The sequence below is a fragment of the Lissotriton helveticus genome, chromosome 1_1 (genome assembly GCF_964261635.1).
Source record: "Lissotriton helveticus chromosome 1_1, aLisHel1.1, whole genome shotgun sequence".
Lineage (NCBI taxonomy): Eukaryota > Metazoa > Chordata > Amphibia > Caudata > Salamandridae > Lissotriton > Lissotriton helveticus.
The window spans coordinates 1,262,692,246-1,262,714,173 of record NC_136057.1 but is presented as its reverse complement, the minus strand read 5'-3'; the positions used below and the strand labels follow the sequence as shown (position 1 = coordinate 1,262,714,173).

Here is a 21,928-nt window from a genome sequence, read left to right as displayed (position 1 = left end):
CTAGTGCTGATGTTAGCTCGGTGCGTCACTGAGATGCGGTGGAAATCGGCGATGCTTCCTGGAGCTTTGCATTGGCAGGCTGTCTTGACTAAATGGGCAGAGGTGGAATTGGTGGGATGGAGGCTAGAGGAAACACAGGATTTATACAGTAGCTCCATAGCAGCACCCTGGGGCGAACTAATTCATGCTCTCCAAGCGGACCCGAACGATAATACCCGTCCACCATAACTACTGATGAAGACACTGGCATGGTGTGTACTGAATTAAGGTGCGAGTCAGAGGCTTCCGCTTGGCTATAAACCCAACAATTTAGTTTGAGATGTAATGAGCCCACCCGAGAGGCCACACAGCACATTATGCTCCCATGTTACATTAATCCACACCAGAGACACAAGCTTGATGTTGTTGTTTCTTTGTTAGTGTTGTTGGAATGACAGAGAGTCTTTGAATTCTAAGCTTGTCACAATATATGTAAGTGATGCCTGCTAAGTAACTAATGTGTTGCTGTTTGATATATGCAATCACAGTAGAACTCATGTTTTGTAATGCTGTAAAACTCAATATAGATATTTAAAAAAACTAAAGATAGGGCACATAACTGAGGGGTAGCTCTTAACATGGGCTAACAGTCTCAGCAATGGGTGTTAAGGGAGGTTCACGCCCTGGCCAGCGGGGAGAAAACGCTCAAATTTGCGAAAGGCAAGCTAGACATTCTGGAATGAATTTGAATGACATAAGGTTGCTGATTAATCCACTTTAGTACATGCTGAGTCCAAGCTGAACCTGTCATAGTAAAAACAACTTCCTTTACTTTGTGTTAGCAGAAAGCACACTGCACTTTGAGGTGTTTTCTGAGTTGTGTTCAGCAAATTTTTAATTCTCCAATCTACAAAACAAGAACTCCAACTATGTACAGACTGCTTTATTGAAATACATTACATATATATTTAGATACTTAATATCTTGCTTAATAATCTGACCTGTTTCCTCCTTCTCTATCCTTTCCACAAGTGCCCCTCTGGTGACTTGTTCTAGCCACTAATTATGACCAAAGGGAAATGAATGACATTCAATGTCCTCTTCTCGCCTTTCCATCTTTTGGGCAAAACCTTGAAGTGCTTGATTCTGGATCACAATGGTCACATATTATATATACCTTTGTACCAGGATTGCAATTTTAGGAAGGAAGGAATTACCATCAAACCAGTTGAGATAATCCAGGCAATTACATGTTTTGACAGACTATTGTAAACCACTTTATCCCAAAAGATTTTAATTTCGGCGGTCCAATTATTCTTTTTTTATTCAAAACCGATGAAAGTTGGTTGTTGAAGAAGGCAATGAGATGCACAAAACAATTGTAGTCCAATTTCTCTATCATCATTTGAATGAGTGCACAGCTCCCTAGAAACTGGGATAAATTAGCAAACGGATGTAGTGTTTCCAAACAGGTAGGAGCGCATTTCTACAAACAATGTACCATTTGTGTATGCATTGAGGTCAACAATGAAAAGTAAAAAAAAAAACATAGACATGTATCTATAAGCATACAATCAACAAGCAGTCCTACTGTGGGCAGGGGGGCAAAAGAAATCTTTAAAATTCTGTCAACTCCCAGTGAGCCCCAGTCTGAGGCAGAAGAACCGATACGACAGCTAACATGTCAAGTCCTCTCACTGAACTGCAATTGTAACAGTAAAAGCACGTGAAATGCCAGTTATTAATTATGAATATTATCTTACTAATCACCTGCAATGCGCCCTCAGATGGAGCACCTACTGGCCCTATTCTAATCTATTGTATAAATATAATACAACGGTTTTCATTTTCCAAAATTCTTGATACAGAAATATGTGTTTTTGGAGGTTTTATTGCATTGGCAGGTACTTCTCAAATTAATTGATTTCTTTGCTCCCAGGGAACCATTGTACAGACATACTGTTATGCTACACAGGAATGCCTGGCTACCTATGTTGTTATATTATTATTACAAGCACAGGCATATTCTTATTATTGTTAATGTAAGTGAAAGGAAATGTATTTCAGGAAAAAATAAAGTTGTGTTTCTGCTCTCCACCTTAACTGGATTTTACTTCTATAGCAACAGTGCAACAAACAAAAGTCCTTTGTGCAAATTATTATTTTTGTTTTGTTACCAGCAATCCAATTGACCACAGAATGGTGGCAGCTTTTGTAATGCGGGTAAGCTTTTTTCATCTCCTAATATCATGCATCCCAGTGTAACAGACCCTAAATGCTAGACTCCCCATTCAGAGAAGTGGAGAAGTGTGGCTCAATGGTTAGAGCGGCAGACCTTGATGCAGAGGTGTAGCCCGGGACCAGGGTTCAATTCCCCGCCTCGGCAGGTCTTGGGCTCAAAATTCCACGGACCTGATAATTCTCGCCTCGGTGCCTATTCCAATCATAGAGTCCCACTCTGCAACTGCTTGCTTAATCTCCACAACGGCCCCACAACGCTAAGGATGCCTGGCCTCCACCTTGGGGGTGCCCAGGAGTGGACACCTCACAGGGAAAGCCAGGATGGGTTCCACAGCGGTATTCGTACAAGCGCCTTGAGACCCTTGCGGGTGAGTAGTGCGCTATACAAGTATCAATTTACATTTACAGCTGATTAAATAAGGGGGATCAGACTTGTCTGGAACTATTGGACTCCCTGGAGGACATCTGTCTGCAGTGCTTCTGCGTTTGGGGGCGGGGTTGACGGTTAAAGCCATTTTCTTCAGATTCAACAACTGGATAAAATAAATGCTATGTTTCCAGTTTCTTTTTTTCTACAAAAAAACAGTGAGAAATAAACTATCACATAAATAGAATAGTCGTATTACAGACAGTTTTAGTCTACATAACTACCTCTTCTCACTGAGTACCCATTAGCGATGCAGTAAAACCATATTAACTTTTAAAAAAATGTCCACATTGCAAAAGCCAAGATCCTGCATAGTGAGGATCACCAGCTAGCCAATTAGGTTCATCGTTACAAGCGTAACGGGGAACAAAATCTGGCAGGTAGATGTGTGTCTGGAATTCAGAAGAACTATGGGAGTCGAAGTTTCAGAATGTTGTTCCAACGAGAACCTAAAACAATAGAAAAAGGGATCTTTAGTATTTATTATTGCATCTTTAATAACAATTAAGACAGTATAACACGATTTAAAACAGATACATGTTTAGTTCACACTACTACAGACTTGACAATTGATACAGTAACAACATTTTTTATAATATAATTATCAATCAACTGTAACGGCAGAAAAGTGATGATTTTGTTTTATGTTGACATGAGACCGAGTGGTTTATGGCCTGTTACTACCATATCAGATTTACGCAGCTGCTTCTGCCCGAGAAATGCCCACTAGTGTTCCTGCAACTTTCACAAGTTCCTTCTGTCCCAAGGTTCATCAACCTAACTTTTGTTTTATAGTCCACACTTAGAAGAGCTTGCATACTTGGAAGGCATACCAATAAAGACATGGCAAAGAAAGCAGATTGAATGGAAACAATAAATAGCACTGGAGCCATCATACCCTTGAGAAGTATTTAGCTTTAGTATCAAAGACTTTGACAGCATTGTGAATTTGTTTTGAGGTCCTGTTTGCAGGTGACAATTTTTTTCTTTTCGTCGGCTTGAAGTCTGGACTAGCGCCTAACTAATCCAAGATACCCATGAGAGGATATATGTGTTCTCACTTTCCCTAGTTACTGACTCTTTCATTGATTACTGTGCTTGATTTACTCTACATCAGACTGGTAATACTCGGTACTACAAGTGAACACAGCAGAGTACACAGACACTCATTTAATGCGGCAACTCAAACCATAAAACTCAATAAATGTTCAATTTATAGACCTGTTTTTCCATCGCGAAGTACAGATAGTTCCATACAGCCACATTTAACTTAACACCACATCTAAAGGCATCTTCACGGTTACTCGAATCTACCCAGGCAAACCTTTACGTGATGGGGCTCGCTATAAGGAACTACGGGGCATATTATCAAGGGGGTTTATCTCCGCTTTTTTGGCTTTAAAAGCCAAGAAAGCGGAGATAAAATTATCTCCCTATTACCTAGCTGTTGCTAACACCAGTTAGCGACAGCTAGTAGGAGATAGCGGCCATCTTGGGCCCCACTTTGCATGTCAGTGATATTTATCACTAATGACATGCAAAGTGGGCGTGCCAAGATGTTAGCGACTGGAAACAGTCGCTAACATCGCTATCTCCTATTACCAACTTTTGGAGATATTCGCGCTAAGCGTGAATATCTCCAAAAGGTAACACCTGCCCTGAGCAGTTCTTAGCCATGTTATCCAATGGGAGGTGGATAACATGGCTAAGAGCATTAGCTCGGTAATGCATGAATATCGCTGACTTTTCAGCGATATTCATGCATTGCGGCTGTTTTTTATTGCATTTGCAATAAACCTTGGTAATACCAAGGTTTATTTGCGATAAAAATCGCCGCAGCTCAACGGTAACATTTTGTCTCTAACCAAGCAATAGCGATAATTATCGCTATTGCTTGGTAATATGCCCCTGTCACCCTTAACAGACATTAAGAGATGGTAGACTTCAGGTGATGAGATACACACTGTATTTTGATGATTATTATTATTGTTGACTAACATCAGATACATTCTTATATATCAGTTACTATTTCCAGGTTTAGTAACTGGTTAGTTAAATTGTAGCCCTGGAAGATGAGTCTAAAAAGGTTTGATTTAAGGTTATAGAGGAAGGCAAAGTGGTTAGGGGGTGTTCTTAGGCCTTCAGGAAAATGGCTTCAGACTTTGAGTGCTAGGCCCTAAAAGGTCTGTTTCAATATTCTGTCTCTTCTTTTTAGGAGGAATCTCCAGTGATGGCTCCTTTATTCCTCTTGTTTCTCTTTGACCCACAGAGGTGTGTAGTTTTTCTTTCAGGTATCTTGGAAGACAGGACTTTATTGCTATGTGTATCTTACAGACAATTTTGAAAATAATGTGGGCTTCTGGGGGAAGCTGTTTGAAGCATGGACGCCACTTGGGGATTGCCAGGTGTCGCAAATGCAACCCTGAGACAACCTGTTGCGATCAGTACCACTTTAGTGGAAGAGGTGTGGCGCCGCGGCCAGGGCGACTGACGCTGGAATTTGGGGACCACGGTTCGATCCCCGGCTCCGGCGGCAGGTCAGCCCAGCACCATGTGACTCTGGGCAATAGCTCGCTTAATCTTCCCGACGGCCCCCCAGCGCCTAGAGACCCTTACGGGTGATTGTGCGCTTTACAAATGTGGACTCTACTTTACTTTGTTTGCGACCCTTGGCCTGGCTTGTCGCTCCCAGTCATGCCTGACAGGACACAACACTGCAGATTCAGACTACATCTAAAATAATGGATTTTACACCAAAACGACGCTGTGCTGGTAGGTGGGAGGCTACACTATGCAGTACATATGCTCTAGGAGGAGCCACTTGTAGGTATGTATGGGCCTTGAGGGCTGGGTGGGACATGTGGGGTTTAGGAGGAATCTGCAGCCCTCACTCACATGCTGCCAGCCAGACTCTGCCCTGCCAATCTTGGGCCAATCCTGAAGCAGAAATAAAATAGGAGACAGCCAGTGTCAGCCTGTGAGGTGATGGAACTGAAGTGACGTGACGTGCTTCCTATCTGCAGTGCTTGCACCCAGCTGTCCAGGCAGAATCTCTTACATAATGCGCTGGCAGGCCACGGGGCTAGGACAATGGGCTATCGGTTGTCCCGGGGCCCTTATTAAAGGTCATCAAAAAAGCAAAACAAAGATACTGTAAAGAAACTGCAGCAATATTTACACAAATACAGTCCATTATGTGTCCTCATATTCTGCATCAATGTTGAAATGATGAATCCCCACACCACAGCACAGTGTTTAAATATGAGTTCCCTACATATTGTATTAAGTGTTGAATGAGCTCCTACAAGCGGGCCCAGTTACTAAATAATCACCATCTCAGAATGAGGCAATTCTTTTTCTGATTCAGGCTTGATACATCTGCACTCCTGGCCAGTAGTGTAGCAGTTGTACCAACTGCCCTAATGAAAACAAGGAAGTTGCCCCCATCCTCTGGTTTGGTAATAAAAAACAGTCACAAATTTCGGTAAAGTGGGCCCTTCCCTGGGCCCCAATGCACCTCCCGCACCGCTGATGACCCAGGAACCTGTGAGCTGCACCCGTTGTGGTGTGTCCTCTGAAGCCAGCCGGGGCGGTCGGCGATGTCTGCGTATAACCAGGTATCAATTCCTCTCAAATTGTGTGATTCTAGGCAATTACCTGATTTTACCATGCCTCCTTTTACTTCATCTTTACATTTCAAAACCCCTTGAAATACAAACATTCAAAATCTGTGCTATGCAAAACCTTTCCTGCATATGTTTCAATAGATTTGAATGTTTTTCCATATGTAATTACAACCCCGGCCACATACAGGGTACATACGACAAATTACTTGATTCTTAGATCACTAAGGGAATTGCCGTCAGAGCAGTAGGATAAAGGGCATTAATTTTTCTAAGTTCATGTTTAAAAACGTATCAGTTCAAATAAATGACGCTCAATGCACTGATATAATTTAGTGTACTGCATTGTTGTACAATATTTAAAACTGTTCTGCAGTATCTGAACCCTGCATCTGAAGATCCTGTCTGATACTGACACAGGGTCTTGTTCACAAAGATAAAGTTGGACTCTGTGTGATCTTCTCAAACTCTTCCTTCTCCACCAGTGGGTACAGCTGGCTAACTGCACACATTTCCATGCCGCAGACCAGGACCGTGCCGAGTTTAAAATCAGTCCAGTCTGAGTGTGCACTTCATGCCAGCAAATTGCCTACTGATCAGTATATGTCAATGTCAGAGTCGGTATATGTCTTGAAAGACATTTCTTCCAATGCGATGAGATATTAGGGAGGTAACTGACGTGTAAATGATGGTTTCTTTCCATCCAAAGGGTCTTTTGGCAGCATCTACGTATTTTTCTAAAAGTCGAGAGTAAGTGGCGAGAGTTGGAGATGTGTAGGAGATTTGGTACCATATCCTAAGTATGATGATGGTGTATATATTCCTCACTCACCTAAAGACTAGTGAGTAATAAATATGATGTTCTTGTCTCAGTAAGTTGGCAGTGCCAGGGATTGCTTAAGATGTTTTTCTGCCTGACTGTATGAGGACCTAGATTGATGCAGATGCTCCTGTCAGGCAACCATCTTGACAACATCTGTAAAACACAGGGTTACAACCCAATTGAGGTATATTTAACAAGTCCTCTCTGTCATGACCTTCCTGCAACTTTTCACAACTATTGGGTCTGTTATTTTCACTGCACCTGGTAGTTTTATCACTCGTCAATAGTTTGCATAATGAAGCAGAGTTTTTAGCAAGGGTATTAAGGATGCGTCTGTGAACATTTTTGCACCCATTCTTCTATTATTACAAAATAATTGATTTAAGTTGAACAAGGAATTAGAAGAACCTCTTTCTTTCTCATATGTTCTGTAGTGCGGCCTTGTGCAACAGACCCAGAGGGTTTTGCTGTCTTAAGTACTTTTATTTTTCATCAGAAATTATAGCCATTTTAAAGTATGTTTCACTGCTCTTGTTTTTTGTTTGGAATGTCTAAACCAGAACAAAAGGGATTTCACTAAAATCTTTCTTAACTTTCCAAGTACCCAAGTTTAGAATGTTCTGAGAGATTCGGATCTTCATGTATAACGATTCCTATCATTTGTTGTTTGCTGCTCTGAAATGGGTGAGGGTGCTTTTCACTTTAGCTACTCCCATAGCAACATTTAATTTCTTTATTATTTACATTCTGATTTGTATCACACCTATTTCTTTCCCACACTCTCTGCATTTTAGCTGCTTTAGTTAACCCAGATCCGTCTTTGTAAGCCCTCCCAATAGGAACTTTTTAAAATCAGTCATGAAGGTGCATCTACAAAAGGTAAAACAGAATCAGTTAATACATCTAGGAACTACTCTCTATTAGCTGATGCTCCTACAACAGGATAATTTTTTTACAGAATATAGTGACAATATTTAGGATTCCACTTAATGATTTTTTAATTTTATGATTCAGCAATTACGTCTCAATAAGTTAGTAGTAGGTCCATTGAATTCCCGAGAAAGAAATGAGTTGCCCATGTACCTATAATACTCCCCAATGTAATGGTAAGCTACCGTTCCCAGGATTAAATAACAAAGATTCAGCCGTGCGATTAGGATAGATGTCGACTTTGGTAAACAAGAGTTTTATGGCTTCATCTCTGGACTTAAGGAAGATCATGTTTGGTGGTAGCCTAAGACGCGCCCTCATCCATGGTTTGCTGTGTACCAACTTCTGAGTGGCTACAAAGATTCACAAACAAAGATGGCCACATCATTGTATGCTTTACAGAATGTGCCTTCTGGATTTGAGGAGTAGGCGTGATGGGCGATCAGGTGCCAGATCTCTGTATAGCACTTCTGAGTTAAGGATTCTGAAATTTTGTATCTTAGTCTGAAATGTTACCTTGCACTGTGTTGTCCGTCCTAGTACATGGAGTAGCTCTGTTGCTGGGAATTTGCTCTGAAAAGTGTCGCAATATTTTTGATTTTACTGTGGGAGCTGAACAGGTCAATACTGGATTTTAGATGGGCTAAGTAACTTTGTGGTGACCCTAGGAGGGTCTTCAGCTCGTCAGTGGCTTAATACTGTGGATAAGGCTCCATAGGACACCATCTACTAAACTGCTTATTAAAGGAATTAGCCCATGATGAGATCAATTAAAACAAATGGTAGATGTCCTTTATTAATCTAACATTGACAGCTTGGACACCAATCTGAAGAGTCTACCCAAATCTGTTACTGCCTCTTTAGAAGCTACTCTACAAAATGAACAATAGCGGCCAATCTCCAATTTCTAGTACTAGACACTAAAGGCAACTTCAAATTTTCTGCACTGAATGTAAAACTCCAACCAACTTACAGTCACCATATCTGCTTGACAAATTAACTGCCCCAGGAGGCGTATATGAGATGAGAACCTAATTGACAAGCTATTGAGGAAATCCTAAGGGTGAAAAAGCTGCATCTGCTCACCAAACCATTTCATGCCATGCTCCCAGATTGTGGAAGGCACTACCAGAACAGTGAAAACCACCCCCAATGATGCTTTCATTCAGAAAATAATTGATGATTAATTTATTGAAATCCTTCCTAGGCCCAATCTGCTATTTCCCCTTATCCTTCAGAGTTATATGGGAAACAAACAATTTCTATTTCATTGAACGAACAGTGCTCCAGTATCTCTGGTTATGCTCATACTTAACCCCTTAATTGCTGCCGTCGGCCAACGGTCGTCACGGCCACTACCTCCCCAGTGCTGCGCACGACCGTTGGACGTCCATTCAGCACTAGTTCCAATGGACAGCGCAGCACTGGGGAGGTCTATTTACAACGCTTTAAAGGGGTTAAACAGTACACGAATAAACAACAATAAACACCTTTGTCAAACACAAGGCCTTTTGCCACCCACCGACAGAAATATGGGCTCCTTTAGGAGCTCATCACTACAATTGCTAAATACATTACACATTAAAAGAATACTCATACTAAATTCATAAGTACTATTCGTCAATTTATTTACTTATTTATTTATGAGACTTTTATAGCGCACAACTACCCGGAGGTGTCTAGGCGCTGTAAGACAGGGAGTGACAGGACTGAAAGCATGCTCACTGGTTAAACAGCCAGGTTTTAACCGATTTCCTGAATGTCAATAGAGATGGGCTGGCCTTAATATGAAGAGGGAGAGCATTCCACAGTCTGGCAGTTGCGACTATGAATGCTCTATCACCCCATGATGATTTCTTTGTACGGGGTATGGTCAGGCAGCATGCTGAGGATGAACGAAGGTTTCTCGAGGGAGTGTATAAGCAAAGTGCTTTTTTCAAAAATTCTGGCCCCGTGTTGTTAATGGCTTTGTATGTTATGCAGAGGGCCTTGAATTTTGTTCGGCTTCTAATTGGTAGCCAGTGTAATTGACGAATAACTGGAGAGATGGATTTAAATTTTGATGTACCGGAAAGTATTCTTGCTGCTGCATTTTGTACTAGTTGTAACCTGTTCAAAACTCTCTCCTGGGCATTCAAAAAAAGACCATTACAATAGTCGATCTTTGCCAAGACCAGCGTGCACATGAGAGTTTTTCCTGCACTAGGGGGAAGAAAGGGGGTCAATAACCTTTCATTCAATCCAACACCTTATATTCTTTGTAATATTAGTCTACGCATACATATCAAAGCCATATCTAAATATGCTGCTACTCCGTCATATGTCATGATCTTGAGGGCAGGTCTGCAGGTTCAGTTCAGTGCTGGATAACAGAGATTGACTATTTCCCCTCCTTCTAATATTTGATCTTCAACATGAAGTCAGAGCATTCCTCCCAGGCAGTCTCAATGTCATCTGTCACCCTCTCAACAACAGCCCTACTTTTCTTGAAGAATCTCCACACTAGGGTGACCCTAATGAAAGTCTCCTCATTCCTCTCCAGAATCCACCTGACCCAACAAGGTTATAAACCTATTAGCAGTAAAGGATCTACCATTGACATCATAGTCCCTAAGAAAGACTTTATTTCGAGTAGTGACACAGTCCTGTAGATTGGTCCAATAATTACATGGTCCCTTTTTCAGTGGTCTTCAAGCATATTAAATACTGTGCTCAATTAAAAAAGGAGCCTACATGCTTTCGGGATACTAAGAATCCTGCTGCACAGGTGTTAAATAACCTATGTTTACACCCACATTTACCTATGTGAATGGGGCCCATTGTGCATGTCACTGAAATCGATAGTGACTTTCAGCTGCTGCCTCCTAAACTTAAATATATCAATAACAGATATATCCACACAATGACCTCCTGTGATGACGCTTGATCACGGCATTTCCTGCCTACATCAGCACCCCGGGGCTCATCTGCAGCCACATCTCAGTTGTGCAGATTTCTGAGAGTGGGTAGCTAGGTGTGGCCAAGCATCATGTTAACAACTCTACTGGTTCACACAGTTAGTGTTAAATACCTTTTTGACCGGATGCTCCCAGGCATTAACATCTGTTTATTGCCTCCCTTTCTGTCATTATGTGTCTTCACCTTGAGTTCAAGCCCATAAATGCGGTTAAAGAGTACCACCTTCATCAGAGGTCATTAACTGCTATTAACACACCTTAACAGAAAACAGTAACACTTGATTGGCTAAATGGCATGAGACCCAACACATTAAGAAAGAGGAGCCTAAAAATTAAACGTTATCATCTGTACTTCACGATAATGATGATTAAGAGAGGAATTTATTTTTCCGATCACTTGCAAATGCAATACTAGAGACACTGGATATCATACTTACACTGTGGGTTCTTTGGCGTAGGCTCCAATTGTCACTGTTGTCACTGTTGTGTTCGTGTTCAATGCTTTGCACATTGCCTTCCTTTTCCTATAAAAAAACAGAGATTCGGCATTCTCAGAACATCAGTAATTAGAAATGTCTTGCATCTTTGTTTACATGTTTTCTCCAAAGGTTGGACTTGTGTCCCCTATTAAAACAGTCAGGCACTTTTGAAAACATGAAATATGAAAATAAGACTCAGGTAAGGGGTGGCCTATCATGAATAACGTAAATGTAACCAGGCAACCTACGCCCACTCCCATATATGTATGTCTCCCATATTCGAGCCTCTGTGGAAATAGACGTGCTTTGAGTACATCACATTGCATATGGCCCCCTAAAAGGAAGTGCAGCATTTCTGTGGGTATGGGATGGGAAGGGCATAGAGACAGCCTATAATCGGACAAGGAAGTTAGCTTAGTGGAGCTGTGCACCTTCTGCAGAGACATCCATTACCAGGAAAGATTCAAGGCACGACCTGTTCAGCTTTTCATCCTTTTGACGTTTATACATTGAGTACCCTTGCTTTCGGCAATAATTATTACTCGTATCTACAGCACTCGGATACTTCTGTAAGGTATTTTTACTATATGAAAAAACTCGGAATTATTGCTTGGCTAGCACGTTTATTTCCGTAACAAAATGCAAGGCATTCTATTGATAAATAGATAAAAGGTAAGTTATGTGAAGCGAACCTGTTAACCACGTGCCTAATAACAGAAATTAGGTAACTTTGACTATAAATGCGCTTCTGCTGTCAAAACTTCATTCAGGCATGGCTTTACAGAGCATCTGGAAAGAAGGTGCTTCTTGGGTGTTTTCCTGGAATTTCCGCATAAGATGGGTACTTCATCCTCAGCAAGAGAAGGTGGTGGTGATTATTCAAATTTGTATCCTAGTGATTCTGTTCATAGTGTATTTCACAACTTTGGGAAACACGGATGAATCCTAACTCAGAATGTGGTTTGATGCAAGTAGAAATTATAGCTGGTGGAACCAGTGGCGGCTGGTGGATTTTGAAAGTGGTGAGGGCATAAAGCTTAATCCTGAATTAGACTATACGAGGAAACGTAGTGAGCGAGAGCAACCATCACTATGGGGCTTCATTGGTGGGTGTCTCAAAGTGTATAGATTTTGAATTAAGGATATTCAATCTATATTCGGCTATTCATACTTAACTGAGGTATATTTTGGCAGTTGATATCCTATCTAGATTATTCCTGTAGCGCAATAATTTTGTGGATGGCATTCAGAAATACAATACCCCTCTTTTGTACCCTTTATGCCCTTCTGTGCCCTTCTATCCATCCATTAATCTGTTCCTTTCTCCATGCCCTGCCACACCAAGCTAGTTTATTCAATTCCATTTCAATTTCTGTAACGCTTTTATTCTTAAGATTTCCTCTACCTATTCCCATTTATACATATCACTCGATTACCCCTGTATTCTCCTTGTGCTGCTTTATCTCCGCCACTCTCCTCTTGCTGTTGCTACCTATAACTTCAGTTTCCACCTCACATTGATTGGATTGCAATATTTGTGTGGCGCTTACTACCTATGAGTGACTTTGAAGCGCTTGCCTACATGGGTAGCACGCTGCGTCTTGTAAGGTGTGTGCTTCTTTTGTTTTGTTCCTATGTGGGCAGTGTTTTTGTGTCGTGCTGGAGGTCCGCCGTGGTGCTACTATCTTGTTATGGAACACAGCACTTAGCAAAGTGATGGATGAAGAAGTGGGAGAGACAGGCACACAGTTCAGTTGGATCCATACAAGTGCACACGATCACAACCCCCTGAAAGCATTCGTTGTGAAACTCCATCAGTAGGCAAGCACAGCATCCTTGGATACAATGAGTGATCTTACAGTTATATTTCTACAGTACAACACCATACTGCACACTTGACACAATTTGTTTATTGTTTTCTCATCATCATAGTAATACTGGAAGAACTAAAGGCATGGGCCACAAGGAAGTCTCTCATACCTGTTAATCAAACAGGTTTCGTTAAAGCTGTGGGGACAACAACAAACATACTGTCTATGAGCATGCTTATAGATAAGGGGACCGTTTTAAGAATTACACATCGTGAGGAGTTCAGAGGACTGTGAAGGACCTGCCCGCTTTTGCACCAGGACTTTGTCTTTGAAGACTAACCTCGCGCACCCGCTTCGCGGGTGCCGCAGCGCCAGGAACAAGGGGGATTGCACACTTGCCTTGGAGGACGTAGACCAGGCACTGGGTTGTGGCTAACAGCAGGGCTGCGAGCGTTGCGGGGACTCCATATCCCAGGAGTCCCTGCGAGACCGTGTAACACCTTCCGGTCCGCTCTCCCTGTTGTTCCGCCCCCCGCCCTCTGGAGGGTTTTTAAACTCCTAATCACCTGTTTCCTGTGGGACCGTTTTAAGAATCACACATCGTGAGGAGTTCAGAGGACTGTGAAGGACCTGCCCGCTTTTGCACCAGGACTTTGTCTTTGAAGACTAACCTCGCCGCACCCGCTTCGCGGGTGCCGCAGCGCCAGGAACAAGGGGGATTGCACACTTGCCTTGGAGGACGTAGACCAGGCACTGGGTTGTGGCTAACAGCAGGGCTGCGAGCGTTGCGGGGACTCCATATCCCAGGAGTCCCTGCGAGACCGTGTAACACCTTCCGGTCCGCTCTCCCTGTTGTTCCGCCCCCCGCCCTCTGGAGGGTTTTTAAACTCCTAATCACCTGTTTCCTGTGGGACCGTTTTAAGAATCACACATCGTAAGGAGTTCAGAGGACTGTGAAGGACCTGCCCGCTTTTGCACCAGGACTTTGTCTTTGAAGACTAACCTCGCCGCACCCGCTTCGCGGGTGCCGCAGCGCCAGGAACAAGGGGGATTGCACACTTGCCTTGGAGGACGTAGACCAGGCACTGGGTTGTGGCTAACAGCAGGGCTGCGAGCGTTGCGGGGACTCCATATCCCAGGAGTCCCTGCGAGACCGTGTAACACCTTCCGGTCCGCTCTCCCTGTTGTTCCGCCCCCCGCCCTCTGGAGGGTTTTTAAACTCCTAATCACCTGTTTCCTGTGGGACCGTTTTAAGAATCACACATCGTGAGGAGTTCAGAGGACTGTGAAGGACCTGCCCGCTTTTGCACCAGGACTTTGTCTTTGAAGACTAACCTCGCCGCACCCGCTTCGCGGGTGCCGCAGCGCCAGGAACAAGGGGGATTGCACACTTGCCTTGGAGGACGTAGACCAGGCACTGGGTTGTGGCTAACAGCAGGGCTGCGAGCGTTGCGGGGACTCCATATCCCAGGAGTCCCTGCGAGACCGTGTAACACCTTCCGGTCCGCTCTCCCTGTTGTTCCGCCCCCCGCCCTCTGGAGGGTTTTTAAACTCCTAATCACCTGTTTCCTGTGGGACCGTTTTAAGAATCACACATCGTAAGGAGTTCAGAGGACTGTGAAGGACCTGCCCGCTTTTGCACCAGGACTTTGTCTTTGAAGACTAACCTCGCCGCACCCGCTTCGCGGGTGCCGCAGCGCCAGGAACAAGGGGGATTGCACACTTGCCTTGGAGGACGTAGACCAGGCACTGGGTTGTGGCTAACAGCAGGGCTGCGAGCGTTGCGGGGACTCCATATCCCAGGAGTCCCTGCGAGACCGTGTAACACCTTGCGGTCCGCTCTCCCTGTTGTTCCGCCCCCTGGAGGGTTTTTAAACTCCTAATCACCTGTTTCCTGTGGGACCGTTTTAAGAATCACACATCGTGAGGAGTTCGGAGGACTGTGAAGGACCTGCCCGCTTTTGCACCAGGACTTTGTCTTTGAAGACTAACCTCGCCGCACCCGCTTCGCATGTGCCGCAGCGCCAGGAACAAGGGGGATTGCACACTTGCCTTGGAGGACGTAGACCAGGCACTGGGTTGTGGCTAACAGCAGGGCTGCGAGCGTTGCGGGGACTCCATATCCCAGGAGTCCCTGCGAGACCGTGTAACACCTTCCGGTCCGCTCTCCCTGTTGTTCCGCCCCCCGCCCTCTGGAGGGTTTTTAAACTCCTAATCACCTGTTTCCTGTGGGACCGTTTTAAGAATCACACATCGTGAGGAGTTCAGAGGACTGTGAAGGACCTGCCCGCTTTTGCACCAGGACTTTGTCTTTGAAGACTAACCTCGCGCACCCGCTTCGCGGGTGCCGCAGCGCCAGGAACAAGGGGGATTGCACACTTGCCTTGGAGGACGTAGACCAGGCACTGGGTTGTGGCTAACAGCAGGGCTGCGAGCGTTGCGGGGACTCCATATCCCAGGAGTCCCTGCGAGACCGTGTAACACCTTCCGGTCCGCTCTCCCTGTTGTTCCGCCCCCCGCCCTCTGGAGGGTTTTTAAACTCCTAATCACCTGTTTCCTGTGGGACCGTTTTAAGAATCACACATCGTGAGGAGTTCAGAGGACTGTGAAGGACCTGCCCGCTTTTGCACCAGGACTTTGTCTTTGAAGACTAACCTCGCTGCACCCGCTTCGCGGGTGCCGCAGCGCCAGGAACAAGGGGGATTGCACACTTGCCTTGGAGGACGTAGACCAGGCACTGGGTTGTGGCTAACAGCAGGGCTGCGAGCGTTGCGGGGACTCCATATCCCAGGAGTCCCTGCGAGACCGTGTAACACCTTCCGGTCCGCTCTCCCTGTTGTTCCGCCCCCCGCCCTCTGGAGGGTTTTTAAACTCCTAATCACCTGTTTCCTGTGGGACCGTTTTAAGAATCACACATCGTGAGGAGTTCAGAGGACTGTGAAGGACCTGCCCGCTTTTGCACCAGGACTTTGTCTTTGAAGACTAACCTCGCCGCACCCGCTTCGCGGGTGCCGCAGCGCCAGGAACAAGGGGGATTGCACACTTGCCTTGGAGGACGTAGACCAGGCACTGGGTTGTGGCTAACAGCAGGGCTTCGAGCGTTGCGGGGACTCTATATCCCAGGAGTCCCTGCGAGACCGTGTAACACCTTCCGGTCCGCTCTCCCTGTTGTTCCGCCCCCCGCCCTCTGGAGGGTTTTTAAACTCCTAATCACCTGTTTCCTATGGGACCGTTTTAAGAATCACACATCGTGAGGAGTTCAGAGGACTGTGAAGGACCTGCCAGCTTTTGCACCAGGACTTTGTCTTTGAAGACTAACCTCGCCCAGCGCCAGGAACAAGGGGGATTGCACACTTGCCTTGGAGGACGTAGACCAGGCACTGGGTTGTGGCTAACAGCAGGGCTGCGAGCGTTGCGGGGACTCCATATCCCAGGAGTCCCTGCGAGACCGTGTAACACCTTCCGGTCCGCTCTCCCTGTTGTTCCGCCCCCTGCCCTCTACGGTCCCTATATCCCAGGTCTAACCTCCCGCAGCGCGGGACGCAGCACGGGGCGAAGACCGGGCTAAGAGCGGGCCGTTTGAGGCCGTTCGAGGTCTGAGAGGCCTGGCCTGGGCCACCCCCCTTGACTCGTTACTACTATATTCCACCCCCGATATTTTGATAATCTCTTGTATCCGCTATGTGCACACGGGGTAGTCGCAGTAAATCTGCTAAGGGGGTGAATAAGCCCAATGGGACCCTAGACGATTTCCTCACTAAGACCAATTTGGCCATTGATGTGGAAATCAGCAAAATGCAACACAGGGTATCCTTGGAATTAGAAGCAGCACAAAGGCTTTCCCTGAACTTAGCGTCCTCAAAAAAATCATCCCTAGGGAAAATAGCCTCAGCCTTAACCCCGGAGCGCACATCTGGCCCGCGATTATTGTTAACACAGGCGGACATTCATTATGTCCCAATTACACCTTTACCTGAGCCTCTTCCTATTTCATCACCGTCACCGCTTAAGCTCATTGAGATGTGTGCACCATATGCCCCCGGGTCTGGTATAGGCTTTTCGAGTAATCCGGAATTCTGCAAACAAGCTGCCAACACTAAAAAAGTCGACACCCACAAAAGGAAATGTCTTGCCAGATCCGTCTATGCACGCAAAAAGGCCAAAATTGCGAGGTCCCAATTTTTTAATAGTCGACGACCGCTGATTATACCTAGGGCTGATAAAGAGGCCTCAAAAGTTAATATTTGCCCACTGGGAGGGGAAAATGATTTAGGTCTATCTAGCTCTGTGTTAGATCCAACAATGGGGGCCTTTCTTGTTAATATCGATGAGAGGCCGACTGAGGGTAGGTTGAGTGAGCCAGGGAAGGATAGGGGGGGTGACGAGGAATTTCTTAAAACCGTTTGGGCTACTTTAAAACAGCTTCTGACTCCCCTGGAACTGAGACTTTCCCGTATCGAAAACAGCTTACTAGAAATGGACAAGACCATAGTTACCTTGGCTAGCCTTGGTCTTAAACAAATGGAAGCCAGGTCTTTCCAGGGTAATGATTGTCCCTCTCAGGTTCCGGTGTTAGAACCTCCGGCCATGCCCCATCCAATACCCAAACCCATACCTAAACCCCGTACAAAAGTCGGTAACCCCACTGCTAATATCTCAAGAACCCCAGCCCCATCTACCCGTCCCCCCCAAAGCATAGCACCATCTAAACCGAAGACACACGCTGTTCCACACCAGCCTAACCAGCCAGCAACCACGAGTACATTTAAACAGCAATTTAGTCGTCCAAATTTCCGTGGGGGTTTCATTGACTTGCCACCTGAGGCTGGACCCTATGCTATCGTGTTAGCTGGCGTACCTGTCCTGGATCCTCAAATCCAAGAGAACCATTGGTCGCTAAAAAACAAGGTCATTTACTGGCTCAACGCAAATAGACAGCTTCCTAACCACCTTAGAAGCAGGGTACTAATGGCACGTGGAGTACCTTGGGTAAGCCCCACACGCAAGTCTATTGCGGGTGACTGCATAGTAGTGTCCTTTGCAGACCCCCATACAGCTCAGCATCTTTGCTCATGGGTCTCTCGTGTAGACGATTCATCTATTGTCGTCAGACCCCTTACATTTTTCTACCCTCCACGGCAGAATGTTGAGATAGAGGGGACTTGGTCAACAGTCCAAAACTTCAGACGGAAAGGACGAAGGGATGGTTGGCAAGGTCAAAACAACTGGTGGGTAGGGGCTCCTACTTCCAATATGTTCGGTTGTTTGGATGAGGTCGATTGACTGGGGGGGATTGACGCCTCAATGTGCTCCATGGAATCCAATCCCCTTCAGGTGTCCGCCCCCACAACCGTCCCGGTAGTCCGCATGGATTGTTCAACTTCCCTCGAAGGACCTAGTCCAGTCCATGGTCATGTCACCGTCTCCTCTGAGATCAGGGCAGGCGACTTGGGCTCATCGCAGACTACCCCATATAGTAGCCCAGTAGGAACAATTAGGGTGGCTTCTTGGAATATTGCAGGGCTAAGGGGCCGCCTGGATGGCGACGATTGGGTCGACTTTATCGATACATACGATATCGTCGTTTTTCAGGAAACCTGGGCAACTGTCCCTTTATTTAGAGTAGGCTACCTGAACCATTACAAACCCGCCGTACAGGGCCCTAGGGGTAGGGCCTCCGGAGGACTTGTGGTGTGGATCAGAAACACCCTGGGCTTCCAAGCTAAGGAAATCTTGGTTGAGAATGCCGACCTCCTTTGTATTAGCCTTGGAAGGGATAACAGCAAGGACATTCTCCTAATTAATATTTACGCCCGAGGCTGTCAGGGTGGTAGGAAGCAACCGGTCTTGAACGATCTAGATAGTCTTCTGAAGAAGCACAGTGGTGATCATTTTGTCTTAGTAGCAGGTGACCTGAACTGTTCTTACGAACCCATCCTTAGTTTGGCTGAAGATGTGGGAATTGATGAAGATACAGCCTGGAATATCCCCCCACTGACCATAAGCAAGGGCGTAAGGGGCACAGAGGCGGCCCTCCACTGGCTGGGATTCTGCCTGGAGTGGGGGCTTCGGGCAGTGAACGGCCGCACTCCGTCTGATAGTCTCGGGAGGTCAACTTTTGATAATGGGACCAGTGTAAGTCGCATTGACTACATATTGGTCAATGTAGAACTTTGGTCACACGTAATAGATATGGTGGTAGAGCCCAGGCCAGAGAGTGACCACAACCCTCTCTCTTTGGGTCTTAGGGTACCCGGACTGGGTGATTGTCAACTGGAAACAGCTTGCCTAATGTCCGACACAGTATTGGGTGACAACAGAAGACGAGTTAAATGGTCCAGGGTCATAGTGGACCCAGAGCTCATTCGAGAAATAGAGGAGTTGGTTTTAGATGCAAGGGGCAGGATGACAGCTTTATCCCCCTCTGGTGGGGTTGATTCCTTAATTATCAATCTCCATGAGAAGTGTTTTATGGATCTTAAAAGTCTTCTCACCAAGCCATCAAAAAATAAGACAGTTAAGGCGCACAAAAGATGATATAACAAGAGCTGCAGGGAGGCCCACAGTAAATTAATAGTAGCTGTTAAATCTAGGATCTCTCATGACATCAGGAAAGCTAGGCAGTCTTACAAACAGGCCCTCTGGACAGCTAAGAGGGATTGGGATGATTCTTATTGGTCAGATCTTCTTATGGCGTGCAAGTCATCTGATCAAGTGAAATTTTGGGAGACTGTTAGGTGGGCTAGGGATCCTGATTCCCAAATACCGGTCAACCATGTCTCTGCTCTGGATTGGGTGGAATTCTTTTCAGCCCAATTTAAAGATATGAGCGCCGAGCGAGAACTGGTAACCGAGTCTGTAGTGGGGGCACTATCCATAAACCCAGGGGACCAACTCACTTTTTCCGCCTCAGACACGTTGCATGCCCTAGGTTCAGTCCAGTCAGGTAAAGCCCCGGGTCTAGATGCTATTCCAGCGGACCTCTTTAAACTAAATCTTGATTTATGGGTCCCATACATCACCCTATTGGCAAATACTATCGCAGCAGGGGCAAGGATTCCTCAAACAACTATCGCCCCATAAGCCTGATCGATTCACTTCAAAAAATAGTAGCAAGAATGGCCCTAGCAAGAATCCAGGGGTGGATTGAACAGAACAACATACTCTCTCCTATGCAGGCAGGGTTTAGATTGGGCACTAGCACCATAGACCAGGTGTTCCGGCTCACCATGCTCTACTGGAAGGTGGTCTTCCTGGGTGGAGGGGTCATCTATGCCGCATTCGTCGATCTTAAGTCGGCTTTCGACTTAGTTCCAAGGGTGAAACTATGGGAAGCTCTTAGACATATGGGCTTTCCTGTCGAACTCCTGGAATTAGTCATGCGATTGCATGAGGATAATTTCGCCCGAGTAAGGTGGGGGAAACAGGGTCAGGTGACCAACAGCTTCCCAGTCCAACGGGGGGTGCGTCAGGGCTGCGTGTTGGCTCCCACCCTGTTTCTCCTTTTCATAAACCAGGTAGTCCAATTTTTTAACAAAACACAGACTGATGCACCATCCCTGGGCGGATCAAAATATCCAATGCTAATCTTTGCCGACGACACCCTGCTCCTTTCTAAAACCCGGAGCGGGTTACAGTCAGCCTTGAACAGGTTTGCAGAGTTCTGTAGGAATAATGACTTGCAAATCAATGTAGACAAAACCAAATTTATGGTTTTTAGCAAGAAAACCCCAATTAAAAGCTCAGTTAGTTTGAATGGTGCCCCAATCGAACAGGTCAAGGTCATGACGTATCTGGGTGTGACACTTGATTACCAACTTAGTTGGAATCCCCAGTTGGAGGCACTAAATCTTAAATTTGTCCGTCTCACGGGTTGTTTATTGCAAGAACAGAAAAAATCCTTGACTAAACGCATCACTCCAGCGTTAAAAATCTATGAAGCCAAGGTCAATGCAGCAACCCTTTATGGAGCTGACATCTGGGGTTACAAGGATTTGTCAGTTTTGGCCACTGCTCAGAATAGGTTCCTGCGGAACTTGATAGGGCTTCCACAATCTTCTCCCACCAAACCACTGCTATTAGACTTAGGTTGCAGACCCCTAGACGAGATGGCACAGTTTCGATTAGTGGCACTCTGGCGTCGGCTTTGGACGACTCCAGAGCTCAGCCTATTCGCCCGTGAACTGGATGAGGTTAAATCATTGTGGGGTGCTCACAGCATCCCCTGGCTCAGGGAAGTCAAACACATATTGTATACAATGGGCCTCCCTGAGCTGTGGATTAACCCCGGGCAATCCAGTTTCCCCCCTAAAAAAGCTTTTAAGGATCTTTTTTGGGCCTCAAAAAAATCTATCCTGGTCACCCAATCTTCGGATAAGAACCTAACAGGGTTTTTTTTAACTCATAAGGTGACTCCTTCACTCGAGCCCTATTGGGACTTGATATGTAAAACCCTGGATCGTAAACTCTACCACCAGTTTCGTGTAGGCTCTTTACCCATTAATTCTCTTACTACAAAGTGGGCGAAGAATATAAGTAACAAATGTTTTTGGTGTCCAGACCAGGTAGAAAGCATTGGCCATATGTTTTTTGCTTGCCCAGCATACAGAGCCCCTCGATTGAAATGGCTGAAACCATTGTGTAGAATTTTGGATTGTA

At 45.5% G+C, this 21,928-nt stretch overlaps 1 protein-coding gene across 1 annotated transcript in view; it reads right to left on the bottom strand.

Moving 5' to 3' along the window:
• Positions 1 to 907: 907 nt before the first annotated feature.
• LOC144822567 (chloride anion exchanger-like) overlaps positions 908 to 21,928 on the bottom strand; it is a 327,927-nt gene continuing 306,906 nt past the window's right edge. The window contains exons 20-21 of the mRNA XM_078680252.1: positions 11,418 to 11,504; positions 908 to 3,096 (exon numbers count right to left, since the gene is read on the bottom strand). Coding sequence (XP_078536378.1) covers positions 3,073 to 3,096; positions 11,418 to 11,504 — 111 coding nt within the window. The 3' untranslated portion in view covers positions 908 to 3,072. The remainder of the gene's footprint in view (positions 3,097 to 11,417; positions 11,505 to 21,928) is intronic.